This window comes from Sinohyriopsis cumingii, chromosome 1 (assembly GCF_028554795.1).
Source record: "Sinohyriopsis cumingii isolate HCF-2022 chromosome 1, ASM2855479v2, whole genome shotgun sequence".
In the NCBI taxonomy this organism is placed as follows: Eukaryota; Metazoa; Mollusca; class Bivalvia; order Unionida; family Unionidae; genus Sinohyriopsis; species Sinohyriopsis cumingii.
In genome coordinates, this window is record NC_142961.1 from 181,619,559 (window position 1) to 181,635,612 (window position 16,054).

Consider the following 16,054-nt stretch of genomic DNA (forward strand, 5'->3'; position numbering starts at 1 on the left):
TTTTCTAATTTAAGAATGAAAAATCCAATGTTTTCACTCAAATAAACATCTAAAAGTTAGTGTTTCTTTGCATTCAATTCAAACAGTGATGTGCTGTCACTATATGCCACAGAAAGCTGCATAGTTATGCTAAAGTAAGGCATCTATATGTGTGTGTGACTCTTTGAGAGAGTAGATGGAGAAACATTTAGTGCATTTTAATTTGTCTTTCTTATGGTATTTACTTCAAACAATCTTAAAAGTAGGTGTTGTTGTTGTTGTAGGGTTTAACGCCATTTTTCAGCACAAGATAGGCTATACATGGCGCCAGTATAACTGGTGAAGGAAGAACCCTGGAAAACCCTGGGAAGAACCACGACCCACAAGAAGTTACTAGCAAGCTTTCTCACATACCCATGTTAGCTGAGCCTGAGACTTGAACCCATGCAGACAGAGGTGAGATAGCAGTGATATGGAACAGTGAGCGCTTACCACTCGGCCACTTGGGGTCCCCCTTAAAAGTAGTAACTGTTCAACTAGAATGACAAAAATTAGCACCTAGAATTTACAGTGATGCAGTACAATGCAAATACAGTAGTAAACTTTTCCTGTCTTGGATACGCAAAGGACTTCAACATGTTCTCCTGTATGGACAGGTATACTTTATTTATAGTTAATAAATGTACTGTTGAAAAAACCAAAGTTCTTCATGGGACTTAAACCATTTTCAGCAGATGATAGGCTATACATAGTGGCAACTATATTTGGTGAAGGGAGAACTCAGCAAGAACCAATGATCCACAGGAAGCTACTCACAAGCTTTTTTGCATACCTTCACTGAATAAGCCAAGACTTGAACCCACGTGAACATAGGGGAGCTGTGAGTGATCTGTAAAGGAAAGTAAGTGCCTCTGACCATTCGGTCAACATGGGCCCCTGTCGATGAACATAAGAAAAAGGTCTCATTCTCATCCAAAATTTTAGACAGGTATAAATCTAAAGTTGTAGTAAACTGCAATACTCAGGACATTGGGGGGGGGGGGGGGGAGAGAAAGAGCTGTGTGTTGTTTTTCTTTAGTGCTCTAAAAAGTCTGGGTTAAATGATTAACAAGTTTACGTAGCACTTTTCTTCCTCTAAAGACAAACACTTTTACATACTCTCACACTATATGCGTATTTATTCAGATATGTATATAGCAATATATTAAAAGTTATAAATACAAGTAACATGCATAGCATAGGTACACATTGTTAGGATCAAACGGCATTAAATCAATTAGTTATTGCCTTTACACCATCACATCACCTGCACAGCACTCACATAAAATTATTGAAGTCCTGATGGAAAGTCCTTGCAAACACAAACATCACTTTAAATGCCCTCTTAATATCAAGAACACACATTTTGTATATACTCTCAGTCAGACGAGCCCAATTGGTGAACAGATAGATTAAGGACCAGATAAATTTAAAAATAATGACTTTGCTGAACTAGGTCTTTAAAATTTTTGTTTCAAATGTCATATGATTTTATGATTACCTCCCTTGAAGAAAGCTGTTTCACAACTTACAAGTCAACCTCCCTTGAACAACAAGAAACTTACATTTTTCAAAAGCATATATGTGTCTTGAAACAAAACAATACATACTATAGACTGAACAGAATTTCCATTTTAAATGCTGAATATTGGAACTGTTTAGACATTCTAAAGTGATAACATAATTTTCAAATTACTGCTGTGGAGACCATACTGGATGTGAGATTGGCACCATTTTTGTTCTGGACCAACTAGATATCATTACAAATTTTTCTGGTGAACTGCTGAAAGTAGGAACCACCTTTGATATTCTTGAGCAATATGATTTTCCCTTTAGCTTCTGCGGCAACTATATTGAATGTAGCAGCATGTATCTTGTAGGACCACTGAGAAATCATTAGAAGTCTTCTGCCGAAAAACATACATCAATAGGGCCATCCTTCTGACAAAATTAGCAACTACAAGATTTTCAAGATGGCAATTGTAGCAGTTGTATTGGATGTAGCATTGGTAAAATTTTAACTTAGGACCAGCCAGATATCATAAAAGGTCTATTGGTGAAAACACCACACTGATACGAGGTTTGCTTAGGAGGAGTAGCGATAACATGATTTTCAAGACGGTTGCAATGGTGGCCATACTAGCTGTCAAAAGTCATATAGAGAAAACCACAAGCAGATAAGATTATCCATCTAGAAGATTTAGTTATAAGATTTTCAAAATGGCTACCATACTGTGGTTCAGATTGGCAATGATGATAATCCATCCCATGCCAATATGGTGTTCTGTTTTGGAATAGTTTCAAAATTTCAAGATGGCTTACATGGTGGTCACACTTGACATCATATTTGCAGCATTTTTGTTTAGGATAAAAAAGCAATCATAAAAAGTCTTTTGGTGAAAACCCTTGTCAATATGACTTTGGCTCAGGTGGAGTGGAGAAAAAAGATTTTCAGGATAACTATTTTACTGGCCATACTGAATTCAGATCAGCACAATTTTAATTTAGGACCAACTAGACATCATAATAATACTTTCAGTGATAAACCCAATATGATGTGACTATCCATTCAGAAGTAACAAAATATGTCCAGAACTTATTATATCTATAAGGTTAAATCAGATAAATAAACGCCCAATTGATGTGTACTTGACTTACCCGTGTCACACGTTTACACAAATTAATATCAACACCCAAGCAGAAAAATATACCCAGAAATATGCATCATTCATGTATATATGCAAGTGAGTAGCATGAGTTCCCTAGCAGGAACCACCATACATTTCTCTGGAACGCAATATATGTATCAATCGGGGGGTTATTGTATGCACATAAATAGGGCCTTTTTAATCCCCCCGTTTTCTGGAATATTATGACATCTAGGAATTGCAGTCAGCACACTATGTGGTTTGGTAATGTCTCTAAAAACATGCAAAGGTACTCTCAGATTGTATATAACTGAGCTCATTCACAATCTATAATGTCTTGTACTTTGTTACTGGATCTTGTCGAATACAGGACAATTTTTCTCTAAATATCATGCATGCATTCTCAACATACAGCCACAATTAGACAACTTAATTCTTCTAGGCCAAACGTGTGTGGTTCTGGTTACAATGAAAAAATTAGGGTAGGTAGGCTGGTACAAACTTTTTTGTTTTTACTTTAGTATTTTTGGCCTGGATGGATTTAAATAAAGCATAAATAATAATTAAAAAAACCCATCTTTTGCATCCTGAATTTAACTTTTATAATAGCTACAGCCCTTTGTTAAAAATTTTTTCTCCCCAATTTTTGGGTGGCCCTTTTTCCTTAAGTTTTTGTGTTTTTTTCTTGAAAAACATGTAGGGTCAGCAGTTAAAAATTGGGTCGGTCTGGTAACCAGAACCACACATACTTTTTTATTTGGCTTTCCAAGTCTAATACAATAAGATTCTATTCACACAAAGTTTGTCAAGAAATTTACACACCAATACATGTAACTACCTTTCACTATTGTAGGTTATGGATACAATCCACCAAAAATTAAGAACCTTACACAATGTGCATACTCAACATCCCAAACATTTTTAGTACTTAACTGTTATTAACTTCTGTCAATTGAACACATTAATAAACTCATCCATTGCTAGATGGTTCAAGTGTACTCCAAGACATCTTGACTGGTTTTCTTTTTCAGATGGCTGATGGGAAAAATAAATGAAACTAGGAAGCAGATGGTTCATAGCATACACACACCACCTACAGGATCCGTATGTAGATTACTGTATATACTTGCATATAAGTAGCATCCAAACTGCACAGAACCAGATCTGTCATCACATAAAACACCAACAGATCTGGGTCTACACAATTTGTTAGCTGTAATGAGTAAAACAAACAATACAGATCCTGATCTGCCAGTACATTATGCAATGGCAGATTAAGGTCTATATTGTCTGCAGTTGGATCTGACCTATAAGTGAGTACATACGGTAGTTTCATTGGTGGAAAAAAATCTTCTTCATCATGAAGTGAGGTAATGTTCAAAAGCAAAATCTCCCATTTTAATAAGCAACCATTCATTTTATCACATGCATCTTTTCAAAAGAGCAGCATATAACTGATATGCCACACACTCTTTTTCTCCTGGTTAAAAAAATCAATGAAGTGCAAAATAATGACTTTCATGAACTGGACAAATCTAACAACCCCATGAGAGTTAATATACATATGACAGAACAAGGGGGCTCAGCTTGTACACTTTTTGATAGGGTTGGGGATGGCTTTCTTGTACAAACATTTGCTTGTTATACTGCATAGAAATTTTTTGTTATTAAACATAAGAAAATAATGCTTTTGTTGTACCACTGGTTTATTCTTATTTAGAGTGTCTTGTATATGAAGAGAAAAATTATTTAATGTTTAATATATTAGTCAAGAAGCATTTATTTACAAATTCTGAGAACTTAATTTTAAAGAATTATATAACTAAACTATGTATTGAATTCTAAAATCATAAGATGTTGGTATGAATTTATGTCCCATTCGAACATATACATTATGTTTTATTTTGATAGATGTGACAATTTTTCTGTGCATGATATTCAGTGTGCATCTAACATCGCAACATGTTCAGATGGTACATGTATATGTAAATTAACCGTACATGTATACACACATGCAGATCATGCTGATTCCATTCCCCCAAAAATTAGCTTGACCAAGCATGTGTCTAAATTCTTTGTGTAAATTTCAAAATGGTCAATTACCATTCATGACATTTATGGGTATGAAATGCATTTTACAATATTTATAGGTATAAAAGGTATTGTTTACATATTTTCCAACATATTATGCATTTTGCCAGATTTTACCAGCATAAAATGTATTTTACCAAATTTACCTGTGTTTATTTTACCAGATTTACCAGCATAGCACACCCAACTATAAACAGCATAGAACCAGATTTCCTATTGTACAATGCATATAAAATCTTAAGTAGAAGAAAAAAAAAAACAATGCTGATCCTAATCTATGTTATGTATGGCACATCTGAGTCTACAATGTTCACAGATGGGTGTGCATTGTACAAGAGTGAATGTGGTGTCCAACACAACTGCAGAAGTAAGAGTTCATCTGTAAACAAATTTATTAGCAGCTAGAGAACCAACATCAAGAATCTGAGTCCAATCGTTTGAAAGATGTTCCGAGGTGTCTTGTAGGTTTCACCATTTTTTCACGTGCTTCACGGCGTCCATCCTCTTTGTGATCAAAAGTACAATTGTGTTGCTCTGGTAAACGATGTATAGGGCAAAAGACACTGTCTGAAAATAAAAAGTACAAATGTATGGTAAACTTAACCATTAAAAAGTATGTGCATTTCACTGCAAAACAAAATCTAGAAGAATTTCATTCATTCTATTCAATACATATGCAAACATTTCCCTTTATCAATGGGTATAGGGTTAGGAAAATTCACTGAGTAGGCGCCAGGGTCAACTCAAAATGAATGCTGGGCAACCTTTTCCCCAATGTGAAACCCTGGCTGGGCAAATGAAAATTATAATTTAAAAATATGATTGTGGTGAGAATTATAAAGGAATTTTCTATATATCAGAGTAACAAATATTTGATCACAGAATTCTCTCTCTGGGTCCCTACAGCATGGCACCTACATTAATGCCATATAATTGCATAGCTGAGTATGTGTTGGGTGATTGCTGTTGCTGAAGTAACACTAATTAACATGTCTGAAACTAATTATCCGATTAGGTGATTACAACCCATATTACCACAACACAAGGGTGGAACCCTTAAAAACAAGATTTGTAAATGTTTGTTTTTTGTCAATACACCAACACATAGTGGTGGTTTCTTTTGTCTTTGGCTTAATGTAATATATGCCTATGATCCAAAACATGTATTAAACTTTCTCCATGGTGTATTGAAAAAATCGGCACTTACAGCACAGCATACAACATTCTGATCACAACATAAAGAATTTCTGTCACATCCTTTACCTCAAACAATAAATATCAACAACACCAACATTAAATTCACACAGTCAGTAGGAAACATTGGTGCCACTGGACAGTACTCTCACATTGCACCAACATGTCATGAACATATGCAAGGCTGCATATCTTGAGCTGAGATTCATCAACTCCATTCACGAATATCTTTCTGGTGATGCCACTAAAAGATCTGTGTGTTCATTAGTACTTTCAAGACTGGATTATTGTAACTCAATTCTGTCTGGTTCATCTCAATATCTACTTCAGAAACTTCAAAACACAGTTGCTCAGATCATAATTAGAGTACCACAATCAGAGCACACCTAACCGCTGCTCTGTATCCTACACTGGCTATCCATTCGATCCAGAATCAAACACAAACTTTGTTCTCTGAACTAGGTTTCAATGATGGACTCTAGTCCAACATACCTATCCGACCTCACCCATGTGTACACACCAGCAAGATACTTAAGCTCCTCTTCTGACAATCGTATACTCATTATTCCCACTATGAAAATGAAGTCATATGGACAACGTTCTTTTGCATACCAGGGCCCAGCAATGTGGAATGAATTGCCCACTTAACTTAGACACAAAGACAGTGATCTCATTCAAGAGTGCTCTTAAAACACTTATTTTTATTGCAAGAACAAACTTAAAGACCTAATAACATTTCCTACCCTAAATATTTTCAGCATGTTTTTTGTTTTCTAATTTCATGGTGTTTGTTTTTTGTAATAATATCATTATATATGGGATTTTTCTATGTTACAGGTGTTGTCTAATGCTGTAAAGCACTTAGAGCTTCTAAAGATTAGGTGCTATACAAAGTCCTCATTATTATTATTATTGCTTCTAGTGCATAACTGCAGCCAAAGGAATACGGCATTTAAAAAATCACCCCATTTACAAATGTCATTGCAAACTACATTGGCTTGCATGTTAATACCTAAACAAAAAAAACCATGTGGAAAGTTAACAGCTCTCCAGGAGTTATAACAGTGTTTAATTAATGATACCATGAACAGTAACGACGTAAAGTCAGATCAACATAAAATATAGACAGGTTTCTGTCAGGTTACCATTAACAGTAACGATGTAAAGTCAGATCAACATAAAATATAGACAAGCTTCTGGTCAGGGGTTGTCAACTACTAAGAAAGCTGACAACATGTCATCAGAAACGGTATAATCTTTTCTTTGTTGATCTCAAGTAGAATAAATTTGTGTCCAAACCTGTGTGACCATTAGCAGAATTAATTATTGTATGCAACTAGGACTTACATAATGATACAAATAGGTGACAATGTTGATGACTATAATCTTGGGGGCAAATGAAGTAATTTACTGGGCAACCAGATTTTCAAAGATTTTTAATATAAAAAAGGATAATTTTGGGCACATTGAAACTGGAGTCGGGGCTTGCAGAATTTGAATCTGGGCTTATGATCTGATTACAATCACCAGCACTGGGCCTGTGTCTAAAAATTATTTTCTTTAAGGAATCATAGGGGTCATAACTGAAAGCAGATCAGCTACATTTGTACAGATCTGAAACAACCGCTCTGCTGGCCTAGTGGTTAGCTGTACTAACAACAGCTGCCTCGCTAGGTGCTCAGCATTAAGAGGTTAGTGTTAGGACTGGTTGGCACAGTGTCAGGATAATGTGACTAGGTGGGACATCATGCTACATGTCTGCAGCATGATGCCCCAGTGCTAGACATCAATATAAACTGCCACAATGCAGACATCAATGTGATATGACTGAAATGTTTTTAAAGCTACATTAAAAATCCAATCACACACACACACAGAGATCTGAAAATGAAAGGCCTCCAGCCAGCATGATTTCTGTCAAATTTGATCCAATTCTGACAAATCTGATTCAATTCTGTTGAGCAATTATTGACAGGAAGTAATTTACAGCTTTTATATTTTTAGTAATGGCCAAGAGGTATCATCATTTATCAAACAAGATGCACGTGTGGGCCTGAGCATCAATGACTTGTTTACAAATGTCAGCATGTGAATGCAAATTCACACATGTATTTTGTAAAACTGCACAGTGAAAAGAAAAGCTTTTTTAATGTTGGTTAATTTATCTCCTTTCCTAGACCATATATAAAGGTTCACTTTTTCAGTAGGACAGAGATACATCACTTTTACAACCAGCACTGCCCTTGTTCTTACTATTGCCCTGGGAACTAGAACCCATGATTCATAACTTACAAACTGTTGTTGTTGTTGTTGTAGGGTTTAACGCCATTTTTCAGCACACGATAGGCTATACATGGCGGCCAGTATTAATGGTAAAGGAAGAACCCAGGAAAACCCCGGAAAGGACCACTGACCCACGAGAAGCTACTGGCAAGCTTTTTCACATACCCACATTGGCCGAATCCTAGACTCGAACCCACGCAGGCAGAGGTGAGATGGCAGTGATCCGTAACGGAGAGCGCTTTAGACCACTTGGCCACTCGGGGCCCCCTTACAAACTGTTCGTGACCACACATTCAGTTGAAGTGTATACACTTACTTGCCATTACAAGGGGAGTTAATATGTGCAGTCAGCTGGGATTTCTGGGTCTGACCTGGGTCCAGCTTTAGAGTTATAGCTTTAAAACCACTTGGATCATCACCCAAGGCAGCTGTGGTGGCTCAGGTGTTGTGACCAGAAAATTGTGGGTTTAACAACCAAATTTTTCAGGATTTTTTATAAGGTCATAGCTTTTATTACTCTTAGTAATTACATCTGGATGTGTTTCAGGAGCAAAACATGTGGGTTGTTATTTTTATATTAAAAGCTAAAGATACAAAATCAATATTAACATTTTAGGGGGAGTAATGGCACTTAATATAGGAAATTCCTAAAAATGATGCACAATATACATAACATATACACAACAAATGTTTTAGGCACTTGAGATGGCATTACAACAGCTGTTGTGCTCCTTTTAGCCCAGCTTATCAAACTTCTTTCCAAATGTTCTAGAATTCTAAATGTGGTAAAGCTTTTGGTAATAATGTACTGCCAAAAAATTGAGAACTTGGACATTATTTTTCAGGAATCGTGTTGCTCTTAAAGCAAAATCTTTTTATTGCAAACAATTACATATACAAAGAAATTCTCATCTTTAAAATAATAATAATGACATGGGCAGTTGGGCCAAGTCCATTTTAAAATGTATCTTAGGTCACACCAGGAACGCCAACACAGCTTGATCTAGGAACATGGGAAATGAACATGGAGTATTGGTGGTAAGCATACTAACCTCATAGCTATGGTGTCTCTATTTTTTTCCACTAAGATAGCAAATGAGACACTTCTAGCAATTGAGGAGTGGCAACACTGCATGATCAAGAAATTCCACCACAGCTTTTTTCCTGAGTAAAAATATCTCCATTACAAGATATATTAATTCACTGGAATTTTATTCTTACAATACAAGTATAATATAAATTACTTCTTCAATATTTTGTTACTTTGTTTTTAAGGAATCTTACACATTTTAAAAATATATTTTTTTAAACCTTAGAACTGAATCTCTGCTATTCCACAAGTGCTATAAACAATAAGAGAAATAAGGCTTATATAATGGCAACAAACTCAGCCAGTCAGATTCAACATTACCTTCTTCACCTTATTAATATGTGAAATCTTGATGATAAAAGCTTACACAGCACAACACATTAATATTGACATCCTTGAGCTCAAGGCTGCTGTTGTTTTGGGTTTAACACCATTTTTTCAGCATACAAATAAGAACCAGAGAAAATTACGGTAACTACCAACCCATTGGAAGCTTCTGGCAAGCTTTCTCACATAATCGCACTGGCCAAGTTCAAGACTTGAACCCACATGGACAGAGGTAAGATGGCAGTGATAGGCAAAGGTGACCATTCAACACCTGGGGTCCCAACAGGACCAAGGTAATATAGCTGACATAAGTGAATGTCTAGATAAGTATGGGGAGGGGCCCCAAGTTAAATCAAATTTCTCAGAAGTGAAATTTGGAAGGTGTGATCTGTCCTCAGTGAGTAGGATTTACACTAGGAGAAAAAGAAACAATGTAAAATTTGATTAAATGATGGAAAAATAATATGAAACATAATTTATGTTGATAAGTTACATCTGTATTAAGTTTGTATAATACAGTAAATCCATAATATGTTAAGTACTATACATGTATATGAAAAATCCATAATTCAGGTAAAGTTTAAATGCTATAAAATTGATGTCTTGCTTACATCCTATCTGAAAACACATTTATGTATTTGCATATAAAAAAATGAATGTCCTTATATTGATCAATATCCCACTGTTGACACAAATGTACCACTAAACAATTCACTAAGCTATTCATTGTTGCTAATAACTTGTGTCTATATGGTTGTTTACATGCTACATGTACTCAAATTGGTCTAAATATTGGTCTGCCAGAGACAACAAACATAATCATGTGCTGAGGTTAGTAAGGCAATGACACTTTTCTTAGTGAAATTAAAACCTGTCAACTTGTGAAATGTTTCCACAAAATCTGTGAAATGCCCACCTTCAACTTCCCTAATGGCCAGATATTTAGTTTCATGAAATTATAAATTTGTGTTTCATGCCATCATAAGCAAAAGACTATGCCAACATAACCATAAGGTTATGCCATCGTAAGCACAAGGTTATGCCACCATAAGCATAAGTTATGCCATCATAAGCATAAGATATGTCAATGTAAGCATAAGGTTATGCCAACATAAGCATAAGGTTATGCCAACATAAGCATAAGGTTATGCCATCATAAGCATAAGTTATGCCATCGTAAGCATAAGGTTATGCCAATGTAAGCATAAGGATAGTTATTTTTTTCCTACAGAAAAGGAAACTTTCACATTAAAATAAATGTGTTCCAATCACTTATCACTTTGAAAATGCAACAATCAATCAGATTCCACTGCTTTCATTCAAGTTTGGTGCTGACTTCCTTTGACAATGGGTGTTATTTTTATTGAAGATTGTTATAGCTTGCTTTGCTGGAGGGTACATGCATTTCTGCAGTCTCCACAGAAGGCCAATTTGGAAGCAGGATCAAACATATCCCAATCTGTTGTTACTGCTATGACGAGTCATACCAAAGACTTACATTAATGTTACTAACAGCTCCCTCGCTTGCCGCTCACCATTAAGAGGTTAGTGTTAGAACTGGTCGGCCTAGTGTCAGTATAATGTGACTGGGTGGGACATCATGCTACATGAGTGACACAAGTTCAGCCAGTCAGATGCACGATCACATTATTAATATGCATGAAATGTCAGTCATAATCAAACTTATCTGAGATCTTGAGAACTTACATACCAAATCTCATCAAAGTCTGGTCAGAAATGTTTTCTTGAGTGTTTTTAAGCTCATTCAATCAGATGCAAGGTCACCTCATTTACAATATGCATGGGTGTTGCACATAATCAAACTCATTCAAGATCTTGCTGATATAAAGTTACAAATTATGTCTGGTTGAAATCTGATCAAAATAAAGCGTCTCAAGTGTTCACAAACAACTGTTAAAGGGCAGAAAAGGAAAAACGCATGATCATCACAGAACCATATCAGAAGTTTTAAAGACAACAATTAAAGGTTTTTGCATTTTTAATAATGGTGGCCACATCTGATGGCCAATTGGTATAATTTGTACTTTACCCTTTCCGTAAAATTCTGCTGAATCCAAGATTTATCCTGTCTTACTGAGAATTGAACACAATGACATGCGATGTTGAAGTAGATGAAACTAAAATACTCCTACCCCTAGTAAATAGATCGTGCTCCTTGGATGCAGTTTTTTGCCTTGATATTTATAAGTGGCTGATCTTACTAAATTTCTTACTTTCTTCTCTTTTTTTCTTAACTGTTCGGAGTTATAGTTCTTTTTTCACTTAATAGTTGTGCACTCTTTGCCACTGTACTGCAGTGAACATAATGAACATAAATCATAATTACTCTCTGTTACAAGTCTGGACACCATAACAGTAATGAATTTCACACAACCCAGACAAAGATCAGGAATTTCACTGTCATGCTAGTAATGATGTCACTGCAGCCGAAGTTAAACATGATTGAATAACCTTTGCAACTTTGACTTCAGTCCTTTTAATCTCTAAATTCTCCCACCAATATGTGACATATCTGATAATAATACTTGTATGGAAATAATAAAAAATTATAGCCCCTTCATACAGTTCTTATTAATGTACCCCATAATCTAAACAACAATTCACCATGTCACTTAGACCTTTGATGCCTATATCCATACTGGTAATTCTGGTTAGCAGCCGAATGGCCATTCATACAAAGAGAATTTTTTTACCCCCTTAAAAATAGAATATATACACTAACCACTGTGACCTTGACCTTTGACATCCTGACCTCCACACCAGTAGAAATATTTGTATTCAATGGTAACATCTATGCTCTGATTTCCATTCATCCATGGCAAAGATATAAAAATATTCCAAGATCTAAAAACTTACCATTACCATTTATCTAAAATTAAAACATTTTGTGTTCTTTGGCCATCAACCTCCAGGGACATTACTTTACTCCTGATGCATTTGTAGAAACATTCTGACTATGATCCTATCATGAAAACATGAGATACTGGCCTTTGAAAAGAACTTTAAAGCAAAAGTTGATGCTGGATAGGCAGGCAGAGGGATGGGTGGATGGATGTTGTGACCAGTGTGTATCACCTTTATAACTGTCACAAACTGTTAAAGACAGTAGAGCTATAAAGAAAACCCTACAAAAGGTGCTAACAGCAGTGCTAAAAACATTTGACAGCCCGATGCCCAGGGCCTCTCTAACTCTAGATCGGGCCAGTCCTCTATTCTAAGTGAGGTGCATGCCGGGCTTGTAAAAAAATAATTTTAATTTACCTGAGGAAATTTTGATCATGCTGATGAAATGTGTAAATGTATTTTCAACATGTTGACATACCTGCCATAACAGGGTGAAGTCTAAATCAGATCACTCCTGCCCTATGTGACTTTGAGATCTGATTTTAATCAAACTGAAGCATGATGTGTCATGCTGAAAATATGATCTTGTACTCCCAAACCCCTTGACATAGTCGTGTTTCGAGAAAACACAATTTTCAGTAAACTTCAAACCCCTCTCCAAACATGTATACGCCTGTTACATGTAGCATGTATAAATGGAAAATAGTCTGATTGGAGCTGATATTAAACTATCCTTTGGGCAGTTTAAATAGTGGCAATTAAAAGCAAAGAGGTCAGGTAAAAACCAACATTTAACATATTATTTAATTGGCTGACAATAGCTAGTGAGATGTGTTTGAAGGCTGCAGTGGGTGAGCCCATGGTAATAATTTGCATAGGTAGGACCAGGATGTGAAACAACTAATTATAGGTAAATCAAAGAGATACTAACTGCGTGTACAAGAACAAAAGTTATTACATATTACTGCCTTGAATGAAAATGTATCTTTGAAGTTGGATTTGACTGCATATATAGAATGCAAAGCATGATCATTTCAGTTGTTGGAATAGTGTTCAAGTATAATTCTGATTGAGGAAGCAATTAGCTATCAGCAAAGCCTAATTTTTTTTTAGATCTCTTTGCTGACAGAGTTTTTATTTGTGAAGTACGCCAGTGAAAAAAAGATAAGGGTGGGGGATATATACACATACTGCAAACAGCACATAGACATATCAACTCGGTTCTGACCAGGATTCACTCAGAGAATCCAGCAGAGAAGTTTGAACACCTGGACCATCCAGTCCCTAGTCAGTGTAGTGATAACACTAATGACACTTGCATTACTTTCAAACCCCTTTGAAACCTATTGAATTTATATTCAAATTACAGCTATTGCAGTGTTGTGTGACAATATTAAAAAAGGGGAAATGTTGGGCATGTAAAAACTGGAGTCTGGGCTTGTGGAATTTCAGTCAGGGCTTGTGAGTTTATTTAAGTCATCTACCCTGAGCCTGTGTCTAAAACATTGTTTTCTTTGAGCACTGAACAGTAAAAAATGCTTTACATAAACGGTGGTAGAATTTACTCATTCTGTCTTTAAATTTAGTGGGTGTGGGGTTTTATAACCCTTGGTTTCAACTTTTCTATCCTTACATAGAGAAGTTTTTAACTTTTTTTTCTTTTGCTCATGAATGAGTAGTTTTCATTATCAAAATTTCATCCTATATAGGCCTGAATTATAGTGCTACAATAATGGACAAAAACATTACAATGTTTTACCTACCACATCTGCAGCGTCCTATTGCTCTCTGGGCCAGTTCTAGTTTACATTTACAAATGCCACATCTCTTTCTATCTTTTGCTGCAATCTTTTCTGGTGGGGAGTTGGAGTTACCATCATCAACTGCACTGCTGTTTCTGAAAAATTAACAAAATATTACAACTAGAAATAGAAATCATCACCAAAAAAATACTTTGTTAACTAACACTCCACTTACCCTCCCAAACACCCAACTTCCCACAACCCCTATTCTACCATACATCTGGGGTTGCATTCAACCTTGGCAACCTTCAATGTCATCTAGTCATCCTTGCAAATCATCATACCCAATATAATCCCCCCCACCCGAAATGATGTAGATGGAGCTCAGATTGCAAGACGTATATTTATTCCTTTACTAATACCAGATTTACATTTATTCCAAAACTAGTACTAAATCTACTTTCATTCCAGTTCTAGTACTAGATTTACGTTTATTCCAGTACTAGTACTGGATTTACATTTATTTCAGTTCTGGTACTAGAGCTACTTTCATTCCACTACTAATATTTCATTTAGATTTATTCCAATACTTATACCAGATGTACATTTATTCAAATCTAGTACATGATTTAAATTTATTCCAACATTAGTTCAGGATATACATTCATTCCAATACAAATACCAGATTTACATTTATTCCAATACAAATAATGATTTACATTTATTCCAATACTAGTCCAAGATCCACTTTCATTCCAATACAAGTACTAGATCTAATTATATTCCAATACTTGAACAATTTTTTTTTTATTCTGCTACTAATACGCTGTGATTTAACAAGATCAGCCTTTTCTTGTGAACTTAGGGTGACAAACTTTAAGTGGCTCAGGGTGGCCGAATGGTCTAAGGTGCTTTCCTTTACAGATCACTGACATTTTATCTCTGTCCGTGTGCATTTGAATCTTGGGCTCAGCTAACACTAACAGGAGAATGTGAAAAAGTTTGCCAGGAGTTTTCTGTGGGTCAGTGGTTCTTCTTAGGTTTTTCCCAGGTTCTTCTTCCACCAAATATACTTTGTAATGAGATTCAGAAGAGTGCTACAAGTTGCTAGAACTGATGGTTCACATGGAACAGTGTATGATGTCTATATTAGTGCATGGAATAAGACCTTTCCTTGGCCTGAGATAATTTAGTCTTACTCTGATGGATTAACAAGAGCTGTATGGCGCATGTCAGTGGTGCGAAGAATTTAGAAAATTAAACTCAATGGCAACCAATGATTCTTCTCATTTGGAAATTTAGTCACTTCAGGTATGCCCAATATGCTACTGGGAGGGGACTGCAATGTTTGCTGGTGGGACTCACATATTTCCCAACATAGGAGTCCTGGAATCCTAGTTTCAAAATCCTAATGAGACCTCTGATTCCTGAATAAAAACATTCAAGACCTTGATTATATAAACCAATTAACGGAAATTTATAGAAATCAGATGAGAAATAATCTCCCGATCTTAGTGATCTAGAGAGGTAACAAACTCGGCTACTCTGATGAAAAGTATCTCATTAACATCCACTGATCTGATTTATAGAACCTGTTGATGACAATAATATAAATCTGATGTTGTGCAAACTCCATTTGAAATTCAGTCTCAGGCATAGGAACAAGTTTAGTGAATCTAAAATGAAATTATTCAATAATATGTGCAGATCTTGCTCCAAATCAATCTTATCCAACATCCATACAATATAAGACTATTTAACAAGTTTTATCAAAATCTGTTCTGAAAATATAGCTG

At 35.6% G+C, this 16,054-nt stretch overlaps 1 protein-coding gene across 6 annotated transcripts in view; it reads right to left on the bottom strand.

Annotated features, from left to right (window-relative positions):
- Nucleotides 1–1,075: 1,075 nt before the first annotated feature.
- Nucleotides 1,076–16,054, bottom strand: part of LOC149808496 (AN1-type zinc finger protein 3-like) — a 47,998-nt gene continuing 33,019 nt past the window's right edge. For all 6 annotated transcript variants that reach the window (XM_089978112.1, XM_089978118.1, XM_089978137.1 and 3 more), the window contains 2 exons: nucleotides 14,280–14,413; nucleotides 1,076–5,324 (listed from right to left, as the gene is read on the bottom strand). In XM_089978112.1, the coding sequence (XP_089834238.1) occupies nucleotides 5,173–5,324; nucleotides 14,280–14,413 (286 nt within the window). In that variant the 3' untranslated portion in view covers nucleotides 1,076–5,172. The remainder of the gene's footprint in view (nucleotides 5,325–14,279; nucleotides 14,414–16,054) is intronic.